Source organism: Engystomops pustulosus, chromosome 1 (assembly GCF_040894005.1).
Source record: "Engystomops pustulosus chromosome 1, aEngPut4.maternal, whole genome shotgun sequence".
NCBI classification, from domain to species: Eukaryota; Metazoa; Chordata; class Amphibia; order Anura; family Leptodactylidae; genus Engystomops; species Engystomops pustulosus.
Window position 1 is genome coordinate 133,808,466 of NC_092411.1, and position 21,142 is coordinate 133,829,607.

Sequence of the window (21,142 nt, forward strand, 5' to 3'; positions counted from 1 at the left end):
CTGTTGCCTTTCTATCAGCTCGAACCAGTCTGCCCATTCTCCTCTGACCTCTGGCATCAACAAGGCTTTTGCGCCCACAGAACTGCCGCTCACTGGATGTTTTTTTCTTTTTCGGACCATTCTCTTAACGAGCAGTTGGACAGGTGTACCTAATAAAGTGGCCGGTGAGTTTATATTATAGTGGTAATGTTACCATTATACTGTGATTAGAGTATAGCTCCAAATATTACTATTTATTCTTGTTACGGACATTTCGAATAATATAAACCTTTGGGATATATACCTTTTGGCCTGGGGGTGTGTTTGTGTAATTGCATCCAGTATGTTCTATTTAAGCTATATAAGTGTTTTTAACTCTATTTGTATATTGTAAACATTATATAAACTGTAAAGTATTTTGTATCCTAAATATACAAATCGAACTTTTCTTCTTTTTCTTTGGTTACATGGTATTTACCGTACAATGTGTGGACTAGATATCCTAGGCAACTAGCCCTATCTCTGCTTGAAAAATTATTATTAGGCTATACGGTGAACAAAAAAAAAAAAAGTAAAAAATCCAATACAGAATTGATGCTTTTCTACTCCTGTCCTCAAAAAATGTTCCTAAACTTTCAACAATAGGGAATACCAACCCCAAAATGGTAAGACTGGAAAAAGCATCTCATCCAGGAAAAAAAAATGCCATCACATGGCTCCAATAACGAAAAGTGAAAATTTTATAGCCTGCAAAAGGGCCAATGAGGAGAGTAACTGCAGGTCCCTCCTTCCCTTCTGCTCCTCGCTGTGGTCCCATTAAACAAGTAACAGCCAGATGTTGGGGGTCTCTGTACTCGGGAGAAATTGCATAACAAATTGTAATGTGGGTTTTCTCTTTTTATCTTTTGGAAATGTGTCAATTTTAGGGCTAAATGAACGTATAACCGACAAAATTTGACCATTCTAAATTTCACCTCCATTTTGATTCAATTACTGTGAAGATCTCAAGGGGTTAACAATCTTCCTATAAGCTGTTTATGATAGTTTGAGGGGTGCAGATTTGAGAATGGGTTGATTCTACAGGGGGTTTTTGATATTAAATATGTAAAAATTTCATTCAAAACAGTATTTATCCGCCAAAAAATTGAAAAATTCTGAAAATACGGGAAATCGATAATAATTATTCGATTTGTAAGCTGCGTGACATCAAAATAAATTATCCAGACATTTCAAAAATTATGAAAATGTAAAGTAGACAAATGGAAAATGTTATTTAGCAACTTATTTAGGTGCTAAATCTATCTGCCTGAAGATGCAATGATTTCGAATTTCTAAAAAGACAAATTTTTCCAAAAAATTCATCATTTTTTCTTTTTCTTTTGTAAATAAATTCAAAACTTATCGATCAACATTTACCATTAAACTGAAGTACAACATGTGGGGAAAAAAAACAATCTCAGAAATGTTTAGATAAGTAACAGTGTTCAAACGTTAAAACCATATAAATTGACGCATGTCAGAATACAAAAAATGGGGCTGAGCCTTTAGCTATAAAATGGCTGCATCTTTAAGGGGTTAAAGAAATATTCCAGAAAAATATGATACATCACGCTATGGCTTTTACAAGCCCTAAGGGGAAGGAGGAGGTGGTCATGATACACAATACTCCCTTTCTTTAAATCCCAGCCAATCTAGGGTGCTCTTTTATATGAAAGGGTTCCAACCTGGAAACACATTTCAATCAACCTCTCAGGTGCTATAGCCTTAAGCAAATAAACAAAACCAGTTTAAAAAAAAACAAAAACAAAAACAAAACGCTTTTTGAATAAATTACAGCTTTTATGATTAAAAATAAAATAGATTTTATTTTTACAAAAAACACCTTCTTATGAAAAATGGCCAACCAAACTATTTACAATAAGTTCCGGAGACAGGGAAAAAAATTACTTGGTAACAGATTGTTAATATCTTCTTTTTATACATTATGTATTCAAATTCCCCTTTGCCCTCCCGCTTTTGGCCCTCAGTTTCTTGTTTAGAATACACACCGTGCCATTTTAACTTCTCATGGTGGCAGCAAATCAATCACTTCAGCAATCAATACCAAGGACTTTTTGTTACTGTAACCTTTATTTGTTTTATTAAAAATGAAATGGCTGGTAAACCCAGTAAACTGAATCAATAAGTTATAAGAAAAGGACAACATATCATGTACTAATAAGCACCAGTATACTATAAACTAAACATGAAAAACAATAACTTACCAAAATTTGATTCATCTCCAATTTCTCTTCCATACTTCTGCATTGCTTCGGCTAACAAGGCTTCAGCTTGAGGGTACCCAGGTCCCTTTTCTTGTCCCCGAATCTTTGACATTGTATTAATCATACTCAGTTTAGCTCGAGAAGCTGTGGAGAAAATGACCATGAAAGGGAATTTTTAGAGGCCAAATTTCATAACCATTTTTTGTGCACCTTTTATGATAATGGGTTTCCACAGATAATGTTTTTGTTTTAATGATGAATTATGCAAAATGTTTAAAATTTGACTCAGTGTACCAATCCCTCTTATTTTTCAGATCTCTTATGGTTCCTTGATCCCCAAGTTCCTTCTCATTGTAAAATTTTCAACCAGAAAGCATTTAAATAGAGCAGGCATGTGCACTGGTACTACATTTAATGTCTGTAGAACTGACTATTGAGCACTAAGCCACTGCCATCATCTACATAGACATTACTTTATTTAAAATTCAACTCACCAAGGAAGAATGGGGGTTTTTGAACCTATGTCACCCATCCTGTGAATAGACAAATATGTTTGTGTGATACCCCTTTAATATTTTAGCAAGAAGACAATTTTTACCTGGATTTGGCTGAAGATACTCTATTGACTTGGTCATTATTTCCATGACTGCTCTACTGGTCACGTCAACTTTCTACAATGAAACATGAACAAAAAAGAAAATCTGAAACTGACACATTTTAGAATACATATTTCAGTTTCACAACTGCAGTTATAGATAGTTGAAACCTCTTTAAAACTAGATTGAAACTCTTTCAATCATCTTTCTGATTTTTATTTAAATACATGATGAAATTACTATAGTTAATAATCAAGCCATGTCTACGATCAATGGGTTGCCAATCCCAATGATACACAATACAAAAACGTTGGTCACAGTACCACTGGGAATTCTCAAATGGAAACTGACTTCCTCTACAAGCAATTCAGTATTTAAAGTTGCAAACATAGATGTCATCATTTTATCACTGTCTATTAAATTATAATCTGCTATCATCAAGCTTGGATACAAAAATTACAGGGGGAGATTTATCACTGCTTTCTGATGTAGTGCAAGAATTTGCAATTAAATTTGCAATAACGCCACCTCCACGCCATGTGGTCATGGAGGGGGAGTAAAGGAGCATGGCAGTCGGTGGAGGGGGCGTACATGGGACGTTCCCGTCCCGTGCCTGCGTTCTTTCGCAAAACTAGTGAACTTTCATTCTTTGATGTTTCCGCAAAACTATGCCAGGTCCAACAGGAGAAGGGGTGCCGGCATATGATAAATCTCCCGACTTTATATGGTAGGGTAGAGGTACATGTAAATTTGGACGTTATGGAGTAATCATTACTACTTTTTGAAATCCCTCTAATGAATCCTAATAAGGAAGAAACGCGTCAGGGTGATTAGAACAGGGCAAAACCTGGAGATCGTACACACTGGGGTCAGGGACAGAAATAGGTGTTTTTCAAATCCAACCACCTGTCCTACCATATGAAGGAACGTATCTGGATGCATCCTGAGACTCCCGGCTATTTTTACGTACAAGGTAACACAGAGCATAACTTGATGGACTAGTGGAATTAACACCAATGCATGACACACAGCATCTGAACTGGTAAGGCTATTATATCTTTGCTATTACCAGTGTATAAAGCTGTCAATTTGTACTCTGCTGGTCCTCTACTTACCTGTTACGTTTGTACCCCTGTACATCTATTACAGATATAGGATACCTCTGGCTATAGGTGTCCGTATGTGTATTTATAACCTGTGCTGCTTTTTGTGTTTAATCACCGACGGAAGGGTGATTTTTTAAACTAAGTGAAATAAAGGTTATTAGCTTTAATTGTTCAATGCCATGCTGGTATATCCTTTAAATTACAGTGAACCATAGGATACATTTCCTTGACTTGGTTAAACTATTAAAGTCGGCAAAAAAAAAATGTTATGGAGTTAGAAAAAGATACCACTTTCCGTCTATGCAGAACTATATGTTTCCATGGCAACATACTACAAAAAACCATGTAGTCTGATAACAAGCTCTCATCTGTTTCTTCCCATTTCTTGTTGATGTAGGAAATGAGAGAGGGCGACAGGTTTGATTAAGCAAAGTTCCCTCCATTTGCTTTGGTGTACAAATGTAGTGTACAAGCTTTTTAAAAGTAAAAAACTAATAATACCTACAACACACTGTGTTTCTCTGAACAGGTTGGCGCACAAAAGATGTGAAGAAAAGTCAGCAAGAATTTTAATGATCCAATACAAAGCAGGATTACAGTGAATTTTAGCTTCTAAATATCAGAGTAGTAAGAAAGACATCATTGTGATGCACCTGCATTGTGTATGTCACAGTGACACTAGGTGCAGTAGGTGACTGTAAAGCTCTTTTTGATGTGTAGGTAATTATATTCCTAGGTGATAAAATATAACACAATACACAGAAACCCTCACATCACACTGTTAACCTGCAGTTTCCCACATTTCCTCTCTGCTAGCTGTTTGTGATAGTCATTTCACTCCATAATTAAGCCACAAATGATATCGCTAGCTCTACAGCAAAGCTTTGTTGTTTCATTATTACATTTAACGCCGTAATAGCTGTAATTTTCATTCTTAGCTTTATTCAGTCTCATTTTGCAAGTGTTCACATCTGAAAGAGAGGAATGGATTTCTACAGAATTCCTCTCATATGAAAGAATTGTTATTATGGTTGGTAATGATAAATTTGTGCTAAGAAAATCACAATGTCCCTAAGGCCGTGAGCAAGATAATGGAAATACTGGACATCACATTGACAGTGATGAGATGATAAGACCTCATACCATTTATTTTCCAGTATCTTTAGTCTAGGAATGTTGGCTGACAAGTTCTGAAATAGTGGACCTTTCTTCACTAACAAAAGCCTTTATTCATTTGGGAGGTGTAGTAGGTGGAAATCTACTTTGCTTTGGGAGCTAAAAACTCATGCTAATGTACAGAGATTGGTCTGTAAAACACCTTAAAGGGGTTGACCACTTTACCCAATGTTTTTTGTAATGTGTGTGTAGGAGGGCAGGGTATTAGGAATCTTACCAACATACATTAAAGGTACTGAACCACTATATTGATATGTGAAGTGAAGCTTCCCGTCTTTTACCTCATCAGGCATCAGACAATCCTGTCCATAAAATGGCTGCAGATGAAGGGTCATGTGATCTCTATCTGTCCATGAATAACCGCCCTGCCAGGACAATATAATAGTATTCATGAATATAAGATGAAAGTCCTGACAGAGTGATTGTTCAAGGACAGAGGTTATCATTTTCCTACACACAGGGCCGCCACTAGGAATTTTGTGGCCCTTGGCTGGACGATTTTTGTGCCCCCCCCCCCCCCCCCAACTGGCATCCATTCTCACATTGATACATAACATTGTATCCAAAAAAATTATTTGGACCAAAACATTTTTAAACCATGACAAATTAGAAAGGACCCTACTATACTGCCACTAAGTATATAGACAGCCCCAGCAAGTTCCCACTGAGTATATAGATAGCCTCTGCACGTGCCCACTCAGTATATAAATAGCCCCAGCCAGCCCTATTTGAGGAGGGTTTATAACATCACGCTGACCCACAACACCTATCTCCCAGGACCCAAGTCAGTGAGTATCCTGACTGGAGTCATGAACATTTCCTTACAAGTCCTTTCCCCCTTTTCGTTGCTCCTTGAGACAACTGGAGCAGACGTCTCCGCATATCCATTCTGCCACATTCATCTCTATGGAGCTGACAGAGATTGCTGTGTGCTGCGCTCTCAGCATGCAGAGCCGTCTGCTCCATTCAGCAGGGGAGCTACTTGGTGCTACACGATCTGTGGGCTCTCACCAAGACTCCCACTAATCAGCAAGATAGGCTCTAACTTGTTAAGTGGTAAAACCCTGTTACTCTGTAACAATCTTCATAAGGGTCAATAACTGCTATGTTCTGTGTGATACACCTCCAGAGCCTCTCACTACAAATGGTGTATGCTCTACCTAATATTTCTTCAACCATCTTCAAACATACAACTATGTTAAACACATGACTGCTAGGACACAGATGTTTAGTATTTAATATTTTCAAATATGAGGGATAATTATAGAGGGAATCCACGGGAAGGCAACCTCTTTAGCGACATTGGGCAAATATACATATATTTGTCTGTAAAGAAGCTATTCACCTACCCTTTCCATTTCTTTAAAGTCCTCATCCAGCTTGGTTCCTTCGGCACCTCCAACCTTCTCACTGACTTTCTGTAAGAAAAATTGGAACATTTAAAACGGTTTTGTTCATCCTCTGAGGCTTCCAGACCTTAAATGTAGTGAATTACACTCAGTGTAGTTCTTAAAAAAAAAAGAAAAAATTTGCACAAATGATGAGCACCACAACAGAAGAAAAAAATAATCCTAACTGCCACTTTTTCAACTCTGAAATCAACACAAGTGAAAACTTCCTCTTAGGATGGCAAAAAATAATACCGAACTCAGCTCCTTGCACCACGGCAACAAGACAATACCAAGGAATTTGTTTTAGTTCAAAATATAAACATTTATTAAAAGGTAATAAAACATTTTTATCACAATGATACTAAAGAACAAATGTCAACTGGACCGCAAAGTAAAAGTTCTAAAAACAAATTCCATAAGAAAATAAGAATATTTTTTTCTAGCTTCCCAAAGCTTTGCATGGAATATGAATTGTGCCCAAGAAGTAAAATTTGCCTCACAGAAAAAATCCTCATTCAGCTATATATAATATTTTTTTTGCGGTGGTATTAAGGGGTTTGGGGGTTTGATATGGTGGTATCTATGCATTTTTCAGCTGTGCTTGAATTCTAAGGCCTTCTATCAGCTAGGTGTTTTTATTATGCGCTTACAATGAAAGCTATAGAATTATAGAATTGTACATAAAACACACATATATGCACAGTTAACAAGCATAAATTAAACTAAACTGAACACATAAATGAAGTTAGTTTAGTTCATTTGGAAAGCAATCACTAACAATCTAAGCAGAACATTAGGTGTCGGTCATCTCTATTAATAAGGAATACTTAGCGGTCAGAGTTTTGCTAGTCTGCAATTTCTAAGAAAAATAATAGAGCTCAATCTGACTGAGCAGCTTAATATTTTCTAATTTATACCTGATGATTTTCCATTTTTTAAGCTAGACCTTTTTTTTGTTTTGTCACACCAGCTTATTTTCAATAATTTGTGCAAAGTATGACTTTTCTATCTGGACCAAATATAGAATTACCAACCATTTCAAAATGCCAATTTAAAGGACATCTGGTGGTAGATGCCTTTTAAGGACCACTTGCTACATGTTCAGAAATAGCAATGTATCAATTCTCATGTACACACAGCTGGTAAAATACTATCATGAATATAGAAATACAGGAATTGTAAATATGTTTAAACTGTTACCCTGCAACACCTGCATAAAGTTTGTATGAGTTTTCTCAAAAAACAGTCTTAACGACTTATTGGGGGTCATTTACTAAGGGTCCGATTCCCGTTTTCCCGAATATTTCCGATTTGCGACGATTTCCTCTGAATTGCCCCAGGATTTTGGCACACGCGATCGGATTGTGGCGCATCGGCGCTGCATGCACACGACGGAAATCGGGGGGCGTGACCGAACGAAAACCCGACGGATTCGGAAAAACCACCGCATTTAAAAAAAAATGCGGAGCTTGCACTTACCTTCACTCAGCCCGGCTCTGTGAACTCCAGTGCGTTCCGATGCTTTTCAGCACAGCAGCACCACCTGGTGGACGGCGGAGGAACTACCTTAATGAATCCCGGACGGAACCGAATCCAGCACAGAGAACGTGCCGCTGTATCGCGAATGGACCGGGTAAGTAAATCTGCCCCATTGTCTACCTCCTGGACAAAACTAACCCCAATTGTCTGACCCCAATATGTGTTAGGGAAATTAGAACCCATCAATGTAAAGATGTATCTAGCAAGTTAGTATTTAATATATTTTTGACTATATAGTTGATTGTTAAATAAAACACATTTGCTACTTTATATTTTCAGATATAAATAAAACTTTTTAAAAATCTACGTATGCAATCTTTGAACATTTCTTATACATTTTTATATAAAAGATGTTGGCTTTAGAATTCTACTAAATACATAGAAAGCAGAAAGGCATTAGTGATGAAGAATAGCCAACTCCTTCAGCTGCAGAGAGCTTATATAACATGACATGTCCTAATCTAGCTGGGCCAGGATGTGTTATAAACCAATCCATTAAAATCAAAATGACAACTAAATAGCAGTTGCCATGGACCGAGTGAAGAGAAGAATAAAAGGCAATTCTCAAACACAAATATAGAATAAGAAAAAAAATAATATCTTAGAGTGCCAGAAGCAGAGGCTGCAAGATTTTATGCTCTATGACAACTGCAAAGCACTGCCGGAAGGTTCTACAGAGATGAGTGCCCAAGTATACCATTAGGCTCATGGATTTGTTGTTTTTTTGTTTTGTTTTTAAGGTACTATTTTTACAAATATTTTTTAAATGCTTTTGGATTTACCACACATAACTATTACAGGTAAGTGTTCATCCAAGTTGTTTTACTCTCTCCTGTTTACTAGATAACAATCTGATTGGTAGGATGAGTGCCAGAGATGCCCTTGGGCCAATCCCTGTAAGCCCCAAACACTAGGCAGTATTGTGGGGTTTTAGAACACTTATAGATAACAGAATATCTGGGCTTTACAATGTACTCCTCTGTATCTTGAACAGGTGGTATATTCGTTTTAAATTTTAATAAACTTTGTATAAATGTTTCTAAAATATGATTCTCTTCTACAAACCATATTTTAAACTCTGAAAATGTTATTCAGCCTAGCTGAAGGAAATACCTTCTAAAATTCATATATTCATTAAACTTCTGTTTATCTGCTCAAGGTAAAACACATTATTCCTGAACTATCTGGAATGTAGAAATCAAAGCAAAAATTCAAGGGCCTAAATTGGTGATGGTATCATTATAAAAATCACAGCTGATGAAAGACAGAAGAGTTTAGAGTTTTAGCCAGAAAAACACATTTTCTAAGTATTTTACCTGACAAAGAAACCAGTCAGGTTGTAGCTGCAGCGTCTCAATAAATGAAGTATAAATAACAATCTCCAAGGAATATAAATCTTATAGAAATAAAGGGCTTGAAAATAATTTTTCACTACAGAGAAAAGAGTGGGCAGGGAGATTACATTTACAATATTCAGCCTAGAAAAGAAAGTTGCTTATACATAATGCAAACAATGGATCATCGGTACCGCACATTTTGTAGTGTCAATATCCCATGTTATGAAGAAGCTGAAAATCAGGGAACAGTGGAGGCACAATGGCCAAAGCGGAGTACTGATCGAGGAGAATATACTGTGAGAGGTGAAATAAATTAAAACTTAACGAGTATATCTGTGGACCAATCGTCAGTCTACAAATTATGTGCAAGTTTCTTCTATAAACATACACAGTAAATGGGAATGAAAATACCAAAATGGAAGATGCAGCACATTTAAGGTCCTCACAATGCAATTGCAGTTGGGAAACGTTCTTGTAACACTCTGGCTGCCATTTGTATCTGGAACACTTTTTTTTTACCAAATACTTTTTAAATACGTATTAGAAGGTCACACGTCAGCTGCAGGTGTATGGAGAGGACTCACGGGTTGAACCCTCTCCATACAAGGTGGGTGTTTACTGCAATATACCGGCAACACCCAGCTTTGCTGGCGGTTGCTAAAAAGATGGTGACTCATACAAAGACCCAATGCTGTCTCGTTTTAGCCTATTACAAAGTGCGATTTGCACATTGTAATATAGGATGTAGAAAATCCCCATATACTGCCATACTATGATATGAGAGTATATATGGTAGGATAAATCAGACAACCGAGGGTTTAAAGTACCCTAGGGGTCTGAAAAATAGTAAAAAAAATCTACAAAGTTTAAAAAATGTTTAAAAACCATAAACAGTAAAAATCAAAAACATATTAAGTATCGCCGCGTCCCAAAATGTATGATCTATCAAAATCTAATAATAGTTATTCCCAGCTTTAACCCCATTACGCAAAATGGTGACCAAAGTGAAAAATGACACTTTGTCATTTGCCAACATACAAAAAAATGTAATAAAATATAATGAAAAGGCCACACAGTCCTCAAAATGGTAGCATTGAAAACATCGCATCTCGACACCACACACAGCTCTGTACACTGACATGAAAGAGTTATTAGCGCCATGAAGAATTTTTTTTTGTACAGGAGGTTTTGATTTTTGTAAATGTATGAAAACATTATAAAACCTATATAAATTTTGTATCCCCATGATCGTGCCAAATCCAAAATATAGGAGACATGTCATTTGGAGGTGATCAGTGAAAGTCTTAAAAAAACAAGCCCACAAGAAAATGGCACAAATGTATTTTCACTGCATTGGATTTTTTTTCACACAGCTCTTTACATGGAAAAATAAAAGTTATATATTTTTTTTTAAGGTGGGTAGTAAAAAATGGAAATGAAAAACCAAGAAAGGTCCTTGTCGTTAAGGGTTTTAAGAGGAAAAGCATGAAAGAATCATGATACAGGGAGCACAATGACCTTCTATAATTTTCAGTGATCTCTGTTCAGTTTAGTGGAGACTTAGCCGCTGTGTCTCACTGCTCCCCTACTTTCTGAAAAGAACTTCTTAGGGACACCTTAGTGAATGTAGAAAAAAAGGAGAAAAAGCTCCAGCACTCCTCTAGATCATAATGTCCCTCATACGGAGCCGGCAACGGACCCACCTTGTTTGAAAAGGCAACGTAGTAAATGTAAATAATCCAATGGTCCAGCCAGGTTCCAAGGTGTATTCAAATTTTATTCAGTAGTATCATAAAACATCCACAGTGTAGATTCCCTCCACCAACGCGTTTCCGACGGCTTAACCGTCCTTAGTCATGGCTAAGGACGGTTAAGCCGTCGGAAACGCGTTGGTGGAGGGAATCTACACTGTGGATGTTTTATGATACTACTGAATAAAATTTGAATACGCCTTGGAACCTGGCTGGACCATTGGATTATTTACATTTACACCTTAGTGAATGTCTGTCTGTTTTGCTAGCAAGACAGAATTCAGCTGAGATTTCAAAGTGAAAAGCAGAATAGGATCAAAGGAGGGAGGATGATTGGAGGAATTAAGAACTTGCTTTTAATAAAATATATTACATAGCTTCTTGTAGTCACTATCACTATTAATTTATGTGAAAAGTTTGTTTAAAAATTTGTGATTGTCATGGATGGACTTATATTTAGTATGTAGAATTGTTGAAATACATGATAACTGGAGTTTTTACAGCCTTATAAAGTGGTGATTTTTGCTCAACTTGTGTACTGAGTGAAAGGTGGGTGCAAGTTTGAGTAGGCTAAATTAACCTATACAATCGCACCCCAAGTCACGCGACGAGGCAGCGGCGTCCTCGCCGTGACAGAGAATATTTAAAGGGGTGTTCCCATTTCTGCAAAAAATTGTTATTGTTTTAATGATAAAAGTTGTACAATTTTTCAATATACTTTCTGTATCAAATTCTCACAAATTTCTAGATCTCTGCTTGCTGACCTTCTAAAGAATGCATCCATGTTTGGTACTGGTGGATAGAAATCTGATTCTTGACAGCTTGTTATATCACAGAGAGTAATGTGTGATACAATGAGCCGCACACCTGTGTGACCATGGTGAGATTTCTGTACACTGGAAGTAACCATAGAGCTTTCATAGAAGGACAGCAAGCAGAGATCTAGAAAACTGTAAGGAATTGAAAGTTTTATATACACTTTTATTTACCTTCTGAACATTGTACAGAGAAGAGATGATAAGATCCATAAGATGCCTATTACACAGAATGACACAGTTAGCTCTCCTATATCTTTGCTATTCCACAACACATAGATAAGTTCTTTATCTGGGGAGGGTAAGGAAGGCATAGCAGATCTGTATGGAGGGAGGGAGAGAGGGAGAGAGAGGGAGAGAGAGAGAGAGAAAACCAAGATGGCTTTCACGACCTGCACAAGTTACAGGGTCGTGTCTAGGGACAACTGTGAAATTCTGTATTTTTGTTAATAATTAATTAATAAGAGAATAAGTTATTTTGTTATCCATTTAAGAAACTTGTCTTCATGGGAATACCCCTTTAACATTTCCGCCATTTAATGTATGTATTTTTTAAATTCATTGTATTTAGTTTTATTACTTTCTTGGGCATTTACTGCTGCACAAATAGGAAAAAGATCATTCACAGGTAATTCTGTCACCAAATGATTTAGTAGATAGCAGCATTACAATTGACAGTTAAAACGTATAAATTTTATTATAATCCTCTAAAAAGTTCTGACGTACTAACAGCGTAATAATAGTACAGGCGGTCCCCTACTTAAGGACACCTGACTAACAGACAACCCATAGTTACAGGCAGACCCCTCTGACCTCTGGTGAAGCTCTCTGGATGCTTTACTATAGTCCCAGACTGCAATGAAGGTGTCTGTAATGAAGCTTTATTGATAATCCTTGGTCCCATTACAGCAAAAAATGTTTAAACTCCAATTTTCACTGGGGCCAATTTTTTTTTTGTCTGGATCTACAATGATAAAATATACAGTTTCGACTTACATACAAATTCAACTTAAGAACAAACCTCTGGACCCTATCTTGTACGTAACCCGGGGACTGCCTTTATACACACCAGACCGCAACACCCTTGTGCGGACATATCAAAACCCTTGCATCACTGACAGTTGAAGTATGTGAAAAAGTGCAAGATGCAAGTGAGTAAAAAACAGATAGTGACATATGGTAGGTTATATACCGTAAATTGGATTACATACCCTGGTCGTTGTTTCAAAGCAAGACCCCTAGGGATCCAACTTACCCAAACCTTGTCTATGCCAGTATCAGAGAGCCTAGGACGGGAGGGGGTCCTTCTCTTCCTTTTTATGTCATGGACAACTGGGGACGGTGTGAGTCTCTATCTAGATTGACCCTATACCCCAAAAAGACACCCGCCCTTACAAGGGCAGCCCCAAATCACTGTCCCTTGTTATAAATACACATCATCACAGCTCCCGTTTCCACAATAAAGTTTCATCAGAGGGAGAATTCAAAAGATCGGCCCTAAAAAGTAATGAACACGCTTGATTTAGTCCACAGGCATGATACCTTTAGAATGATGTACCCAGAGTCTATTCATGCTTACCAAGGTTGATCGTGATTCAACAAAAATAAGGTGTTCAGTGGGGAGGGAGTGCCCTCTCCCACCAGCAATGCCTCGTGTTCACACAATGTGGCTTGGCGTTTGACACCTTTTCCAAGTGTGAGCCGGGTTAAAAAGTATGAGAAAAAAAAAAGGGCATTCAGCATTTACTGCTGAAAGCAAAATTATGTTAACAGTCCATCAAAGCACTGCAACCAATATCTGCAAATTCTAAAAAAAAAAAAAAAAAAGAAAACTAGACTGTCTCCTAAATGTAACCTTTGACCTTATTGCTCTGTAATGACTGGTAACATGTAAAAGCTTCTGGACTTGAGAACACAGAGCCCATTATGACTGCTGTGCGGAGGTCCCTATCACGTTGCAAATTCAGTCTGTTAGACATCCTGCTGAAGGATGTGTGGGTTCAATGGCATCAAACAGAGCACATACAATTTATCATTAGACAGGCTCCTTGGGACAGTTCTACTGTACATCTGTCTTTGGATCTCCGCTCCTCATCAGATTTATTAAAGTGGCTTTGGCCCTTTAACAAATGTTCTTATCCTCCATATGTGTCTGGGATTTTTCTTTCAAAAAGAGTCCAAAAAGGCACAAAATGCACTAAAATGCGTGTACACTAGCAGTAGTTCTATGTTTACACCAGTATAGTGGCAGGAACAGTCCTGTGCAACTTTTGAACAATGAAAAGTTGCAAAAACCTACTATGTGATTTTTTTGTAACTTTAATAGGACCAAAAAAGCCCAATGATAAATCTTCCCCAATGTGCTTATAGTACAGAGACTGCAACACAAGCCTATTGATATAGAGTGACTGAAGAATTTGCAATAAGTAAACACGTTAATTAAATGCTCACTTCTGTAGCACATATAATACAATGTACTTATTTAAGGTACTTTATGTTAGCTAATTTACTATATTTTTCATAAATTAGGACATTAGAATGAATGGTTTTGTCCATTGTAGAGAGGCTGATATCTTGAGAACCATGATGCAGATTTCCCTTACAAAGGCTTTCAACAGGGTTCACTGGAGCTCCCTGATGGCCTACCTGCAGCAGTTTGGGTTTGGAATGTCCCGCCACAAAAAAATACTGTCACTTTATACATGTCCCTCTATGTGTGTCTAGGTCAATACGCTGTTGTCCAAGCAAAGATCTATAACAGGACCAATAGAAGATGTCACTAGATACTCCATAATAATAATGCATATGCATCATCCCCCACCGGGGCCTAGCCTTTTCTCGGGGCCTGGAGTCAGCCGGGGCCCGCAGTACCTGAGTGGCTGGCGGTTGCGGCCTAGGCACGCTAGTGTCACGGTGCTTGGTATGGGGAACCAGAGGGCTGTCCTACAGCCTGGCAGGCCTCCAGCAGGGTGGTGTTGGCAAGAAATGATGAGGGAGAGGCTGCTATAGCGGATCTCCCTGGGGCAACCCTTTGGTGTCTAGAGTATGGGTCTCTGTGTGGTGGACAGGGTGCCCGTGATGATGGCAGCCGTAGTAGCAGGGACCAGACAGAGGCAGAGGTTGAACAAAAACAACTTACAGTTCTTTATTGGAACCGACAGGAACCGCAGCAACGTGCCTTAACAAAATGGTGGAATACTGAGATGCAGTTGGAGGGAGCCACAGGAGGGATCATCAGCCTGGATGCAATGGCAGGCTGGGAGATAGCTGTGTCCTAGAAGGATGCTTCAGCTTGTCCTGGGTTGCTTCAGGTATCACCCTGGAAGGTAGGATGATACCCTTTTCCTCTCTCTGTCTAACTCACTACACTCTACTGTCTCACTGCTTGGTCTGACTGGCTAGTCTTTCTGACTGAATCCTGTCAGACTCACTTCTCTGACTGAACTGACTGTTGGAAATCTCCAACCGTCACTTTTTCTCAGCTCTTGGTCATGTGGTAGTTACTCCTCCAATTACATCCCAGCTTACAATACCCTAGGATAACACATGTGATTGGATGACACATCTTACATCACATCAAAGAATTAACTCCTGCCTTGCCAGGCAGGATCTACCACTGCAGAGTTCATCTGTGTTATGTAGTGACATGCTGTGAGGCTAATCAGACCCTACACAGGCTGCAAGCTATATGGTGGGACGTATTCGCAACCACTCCTCTGCCTTGCATCGGCGAGGGTGTTGCACATAGTAGTTGAGACATCTATCACTAGCAATTTAGACATCAATATCTTCCTGATCAAAGATCATCAAAAAGGTTTCAGTACTCAGACAATTCCCTGATGTAGACTGTTCAATAACAGTTGCAGTAAGTTACCTTGAAATTACTAAAAACTTCTGTTCCATTGTGTCTGTCCAAGATGTATATTTTTCCCAGTTTCCTGTATTTAATTCAATCCACACTCTTAACTTAACACTGTCTTCTTCATGTAATTTGCAGCAATTCTACTGGGCCATTATGCTGACCAAGATTACTTGCACAAACTATTCAATTTTGGCAACTGGAAAAGGAACTGTGCTCATCACTTCTTTTCATCCTTCCCTGTTTTTTTTTGTAGACCTGACTATTTGCAGATCCTCACTTTGCTGCCTGCAATTCTCTACCCATCTAATCAGATGCTTTGTAGATTTTAAAAACTGGGTTATATTTCTGACCCTGGGTTAATAGGGGTGGCCACTCGGCTTCTGTGCTGCCCTATTTTCATTTGGGGCTACTTGTGTCCCCCACATACTGTGCTGGATTTCCCCTTTGTGGGATATATATGTATAATATTTGTATTTACTTTCAATAAAGGATATCATTTTTATATAGAAAAAGTGTTTTTGCAGCACTGGTTCTTTTTGGTATTTTCTGACTTGTATAGTTGGAGAGGCATAAATGATTTTTCGTGGATTGTAGATTTTCCCCCATCCATTAGACCCCTCTGAACAGTCCTCTGAGGCAAACCTCTAGGGTTACATCATATTATGAAAGGCACTTCTTCCCTCTATGGATGAACTACATCTCCTCTTATCAGACGAAGCCCTCACAGACCTTCTACATGGAGCTGGATAAATTGGTTACCATGCAGAATGATGCTTGCTGGTAGAGGGAGTTGGAGAAGGGAAATAAGCTGTGTGATGGGGCTGTCCTGTTAAAGGGGTATTCTCATCTGGGCATTCACATTTAATTAAATTCATTTGCCTTATGTAAACATTTCTTCAATTGGATGTTATTAAAAAAAAATGTTCCTGTGTGAAGATAATTTCTCATAAATGTAGCCATGTTGTCCCTTAGAAACGAGATGGCTTCCCCGGATACGACCACGTCACACTCTGGCAGCGGTGGCCAGACTTGCGCTATAGAGTCCTGCCTGACCACCAGGATTCAGCTATCATTACCACAGGACGGCTGTGTGACATGTAGTAACTCCCGGACATTTCATACACAAAAACTTTTTGTTTCTTTGTGCAATCCCTCCAGCAGACGTGGCCGTAACCAAGGACACAGTCTTGTTTCTAAGGGACCATATGACTACATTTATGAGAAATTATCTTCACACAGGAACATTTTTTTTTTAAAACATCCAATTGAAGAAATGTTTGTATATGGCAGATTAATGAAACTGAATGTGAGTGCACAGACGAGAATACCCCTTTAAGGTTATTTTGGGAATGTGTCCTCTGGGTCCACCATGCAGCTGCATTGTGCAAAAGTTTTCAAAATGTTGCCCTCTTGTTAATAGTTCCTGGACCTCTCAGATGCCTTATTAAAATAAATTCTGCTTTATGATGCACTTGAACAGTTACACACGTCAACCTTTTAGAGACCAAGTGCCCAAACTACAGCCAAAAACCCACATATTTAATGCAAAATGGCAATTTATGAATTAAGCATATCCCTGCTCTTTCACAGGTTTCAATCTTATCAGCATCCTGAAGACATTAATACATTGTAGCTTCCCTTCAGGGTCCACACCAGGAGCTCCAATGTTAATTCACCTCTGTCCACACCTCCTTGCTCCTCCTGCAGTTCCAGTTACTTTAATCTACCACCAGGATCAGGGATTGTAAACCAAGCACACTGACATACTGGTGTATGCCCCCCTCTGGCAGAATCTTCACTTCTTTAAGCTTCCTATGGCTTTGTTTTCAAGGAAAAAGGCTTTACGATTATGCAGATTAGCCTGAGAGGCTCCAGGCTCCATTAAAACCTATGCAGTCCGAGGCCTCTCAGGCTCATTTGCCCAATTTTAAAAGCCCTTTTTGTAAAAAAAAAACAGCAAGGAAAATATGCAAAGTATGACAGGATTGGGTAAGGAAAACTATGCCTCTTTTAGCAACCTTGTAAGGCAGCTCCCTTGACATCAAGCATGGCCTATAAGAGGCCTTGGTTTTCCTTATCCCGTTCTGGAAGACTTTGCATATTTTCCCAGAATCCCCCTGGGATCATCCATGGCTACACGATGGCTTTAATTGGCAGTCTCCATAAGGAGAAGTCTTACTTCCCAACCCTTGTAAAAAAAAAAAAAAACAGGGAAGAAGAGCAGATCCTGCAGGAGGGGGCATGCACACCAGTATGTCAGTGTTCTTGGTTTACAATCCTTTATCCTGGTGGTAGATGTCCTTTAAGGAAGTTCTGAACATGGCATATCCTGGGCTGTCTGCAACTGCAGGGGGACCTTAAGTTCTGAATGGCGACCTTTGTGCTGGGTGATGGCCTGGGTGCCCACAGAGAGGGGTCAGAGTGACACCTATGGCACCCAGACATTCGCCTCTACTAATAATGCCTTTTGTCACCTTTGAGTCCCTTGTGTGCTCTTTTTTTTCTCATATTCTCACTTTCCATTGTTTGTACAAGCACAGTGAGTTTTAAATTATAAAGTACTTGCCGTTATTTTCCACTAGATTGGGTGATAAGTGGCCAATCAGTGGACATCTAACCATTGAGCATCTAACCAAGCAATGATAAGAATAAGTGTATAGCTTTAACTGGACATCAAGAGCTAAGATTAAAGGGGTATTCCAGGAAACAGCATAATTCATATACAAATGAGTCAGTAAAATACAAGTTAAAATGTAATTAGTTGTTATTTAAAATTTTGCTCCCCTAGACTGTAATGAAGAATTAAAATGCTACTGGCCCTTTAATCAGTCCTATGATTTCCTCCGCGTGGAGAAGACACAGGACAGAAGATGGCCGCTGGTCACATGTCCACATCACATGGCCTGCACCTGCCTGGGCAGGTCATGTGATCATCACTACGTTTGACTGTAGTCGGTTGGTTGGTTGCAGTGCATCCAGTATGGCCAGTGTTGTGGTGATGTGCAGTGATGACAGTTACACATTATTACTATGGTAACAGAGCAAGACAGTTTGAGGAATTACTGAGAACTAAAGGGTGATGGGACTTGTAGTTTTCAGTGGCAGCCATCATGCTGATAACTCCACATACTTTAGAGAGGTCATAAAATTTGGTGAATCATAAAATCAAAGTATTTAAGCTCCAATTTGTAACTAATGACATTGAGTTTTGTTCATTCATTCATTTATTTATAGCATCATTGGTTTTTGTATCAGACGTTCATATTCCCGGTATTCCCCTTTAAATAATGAAATCTAAATTTGCATGGGAGATTGAAGATCTTTTCTTGAAGACCTTTTACAGACCAAATAATAAAAGACTAAATCTCATCTCCATACACTTATGTGCACACCAAGCAAGGAAATGGGTAGCAAGTCATCAGACTAACAGAAAACCCTACTTTAGATACAAATTAAGATTTAAGTATGTTTTTTGTACAGATTCTAGATTAAAAATACATAGAAAATCCTGCTCTAACAGCAATAAAGAAATAATATGGATTTGTTAAATTTAAAAATAATGTAGGTGGTGAATTAAAAAGGGTGGTTGAATCTCATACATTTTTAAACAAGTGAAACGTGTGCTAAATTATTTAACTTGTTGCCTGTTAGAATGTCATCCGCATTACAAAACGAGATTTCTGCTGCATTTTACCGTTGGGCAAAAGTAAGGCTTTATCAGCCACTTTCATAGTCCAGTTTTGTTCCAAAACTAAAATAAAAACAGCAATTGCCTTGGACAGGCTGAACCCCTAACCTGGCTGCCCACAAAAATCAAGGAGCTATTGCATCCTCCTCCGGTCACTGCCGGCTCATGCAAAAAACCTCAGGACACTGAGAACACCAGCACAAAAAAGCTCCAGTATGCCACAGGGAGAAGTAGAGGAGCCAGGACAGGAGAGTATTTGTTTGGTTTTATTTTTGGTCACTGCTGCTCTGGGGACTCCAGTATTATACTCCCCTCGGGACTTGCTCATATTATAGAGAGTCTACACAGATTTGCTCTAAGGTCACCAATTTTACACATCTGGGGGTCTGCTATATAAAAGTCTGCTCCATATTATGGTATGGTGGGAGTACTGTATTTATTGTCTGCTCTGCAGTCTGTATTATTGTTATATATTGCTTGGTCTGGTGCATGTCTTTCTCGGCCTGAGGTCTGTATTACTAGTGGTGGTAGCTTGTGCGGCCCCTAGAAGTCGAGCTGTATGACGGGGTGATAAAGGTTGTGCACCACAGGGTAAGGCTACATTCACAATGCCGAATGCCCGCACGGCTACAGCAGGGGATACATCAGCCGCGATGGAGAGGTGGAAGGGTGACCCCTCCACTTTCCATAGCGATCCAAGGTGCATGGCCCATAACACGGGGAAAAATAGGATATGTCCCATCTTTTCCCGGTGTACGGAGCGGTACGGTGGTGCACATGTGGCTTGCAGTCGTACATATGTCCCCCTACGATCATGTGAATTCATGAATCGGCTAAAAATACTCCATAAAAATAATTAGAGGAGTATTATTACCTTTCTAGAAAAATGTTATGGCACAAAAGCAGAGGTCACACTTTGTTCTAAGGACATCTGAAATCAGCATGACGTGTCCTTATAACATATGGGGGGAAAAAAAAAAAATGAGATGTAAGGCCCAGAATGAGCAAGAATTTGTATCAATAAAAGATAAACTTAAAGACCTGTCACCCTGAAAAAGCCCCCCCCCCCCAAAAAAAAAATGTGCCCCTACCCCCATTTCTGCCCAGCAATTTTTTTTTAAATCTATTATCGGAAAGGTGTTTTACACAGATCCGACCTCTTACAAAATAAGAGGTTGGATCCTCATATCTGGGGAGCTGCAGTCGGCCTTATTCATAAGGGGGCCGGCCGACACACCCCCAGCACGCCCCCTGTCACCTAGGACCAATAGGAGAAGCCGGAAGTGTTTAAAACACCTTTCCGATAATAGATTAAAAAAAAAATTGCTGGACAGAAAGGGGGTAGGGAGCGTGTTATGTGGGGAACATTTGGGTGGGGCCTTTTCCGGGGTGACAGGTCCTCTTTAAGATGAATCTGTCTGTCAACTCCTGTACTATTACATGCTGCAAATAAAGCAGTAATGTCTTGCCATGCTATTGTTTATATATGTTTGGTTATCAAATATACAAAATGGACACATTTATTCTGAAGATACAGCTTTAATGTTCTTTAACATTTATATTGAGGGCTTAACATTAAAAACCACTGCTGTCATGTACTGTCATTAAAGTATGGCATATGCTGCTGCTGAAATTTAC

General features: G+C 38.8%; 1 protein-coding gene across 1 annotated transcript in view; it reads right to left on the reverse strand.

The window, feature by feature from the left end:
* SH3GL2 (SH3 domain containing GRB2 like 2, endophilin A1) overlaps positions 1-21,142 on the reverse strand; it is a 103,104-nt gene that overhangs the window by 36,136 nt on the left and 45,826 nt on the right. Inside the window, exons 2-4 of the mRNA XM_072154080.1 lie at positions 6,471-6,539; positions 2,842-2,914; positions 2,244-2,387 (exon numbers count right to left, since the gene is read on the reverse strand). Of these exons, the coding sequence (XP_072010181.1) occupies positions 2,244-2,387; positions 2,842-2,914; positions 6,471-6,539 (286 nt within the window). The remainder of the gene's footprint in view (positions 1-2,243; positions 2,388-2,841; positions 2,915-6,470; positions 6,540-21,142) is intronic.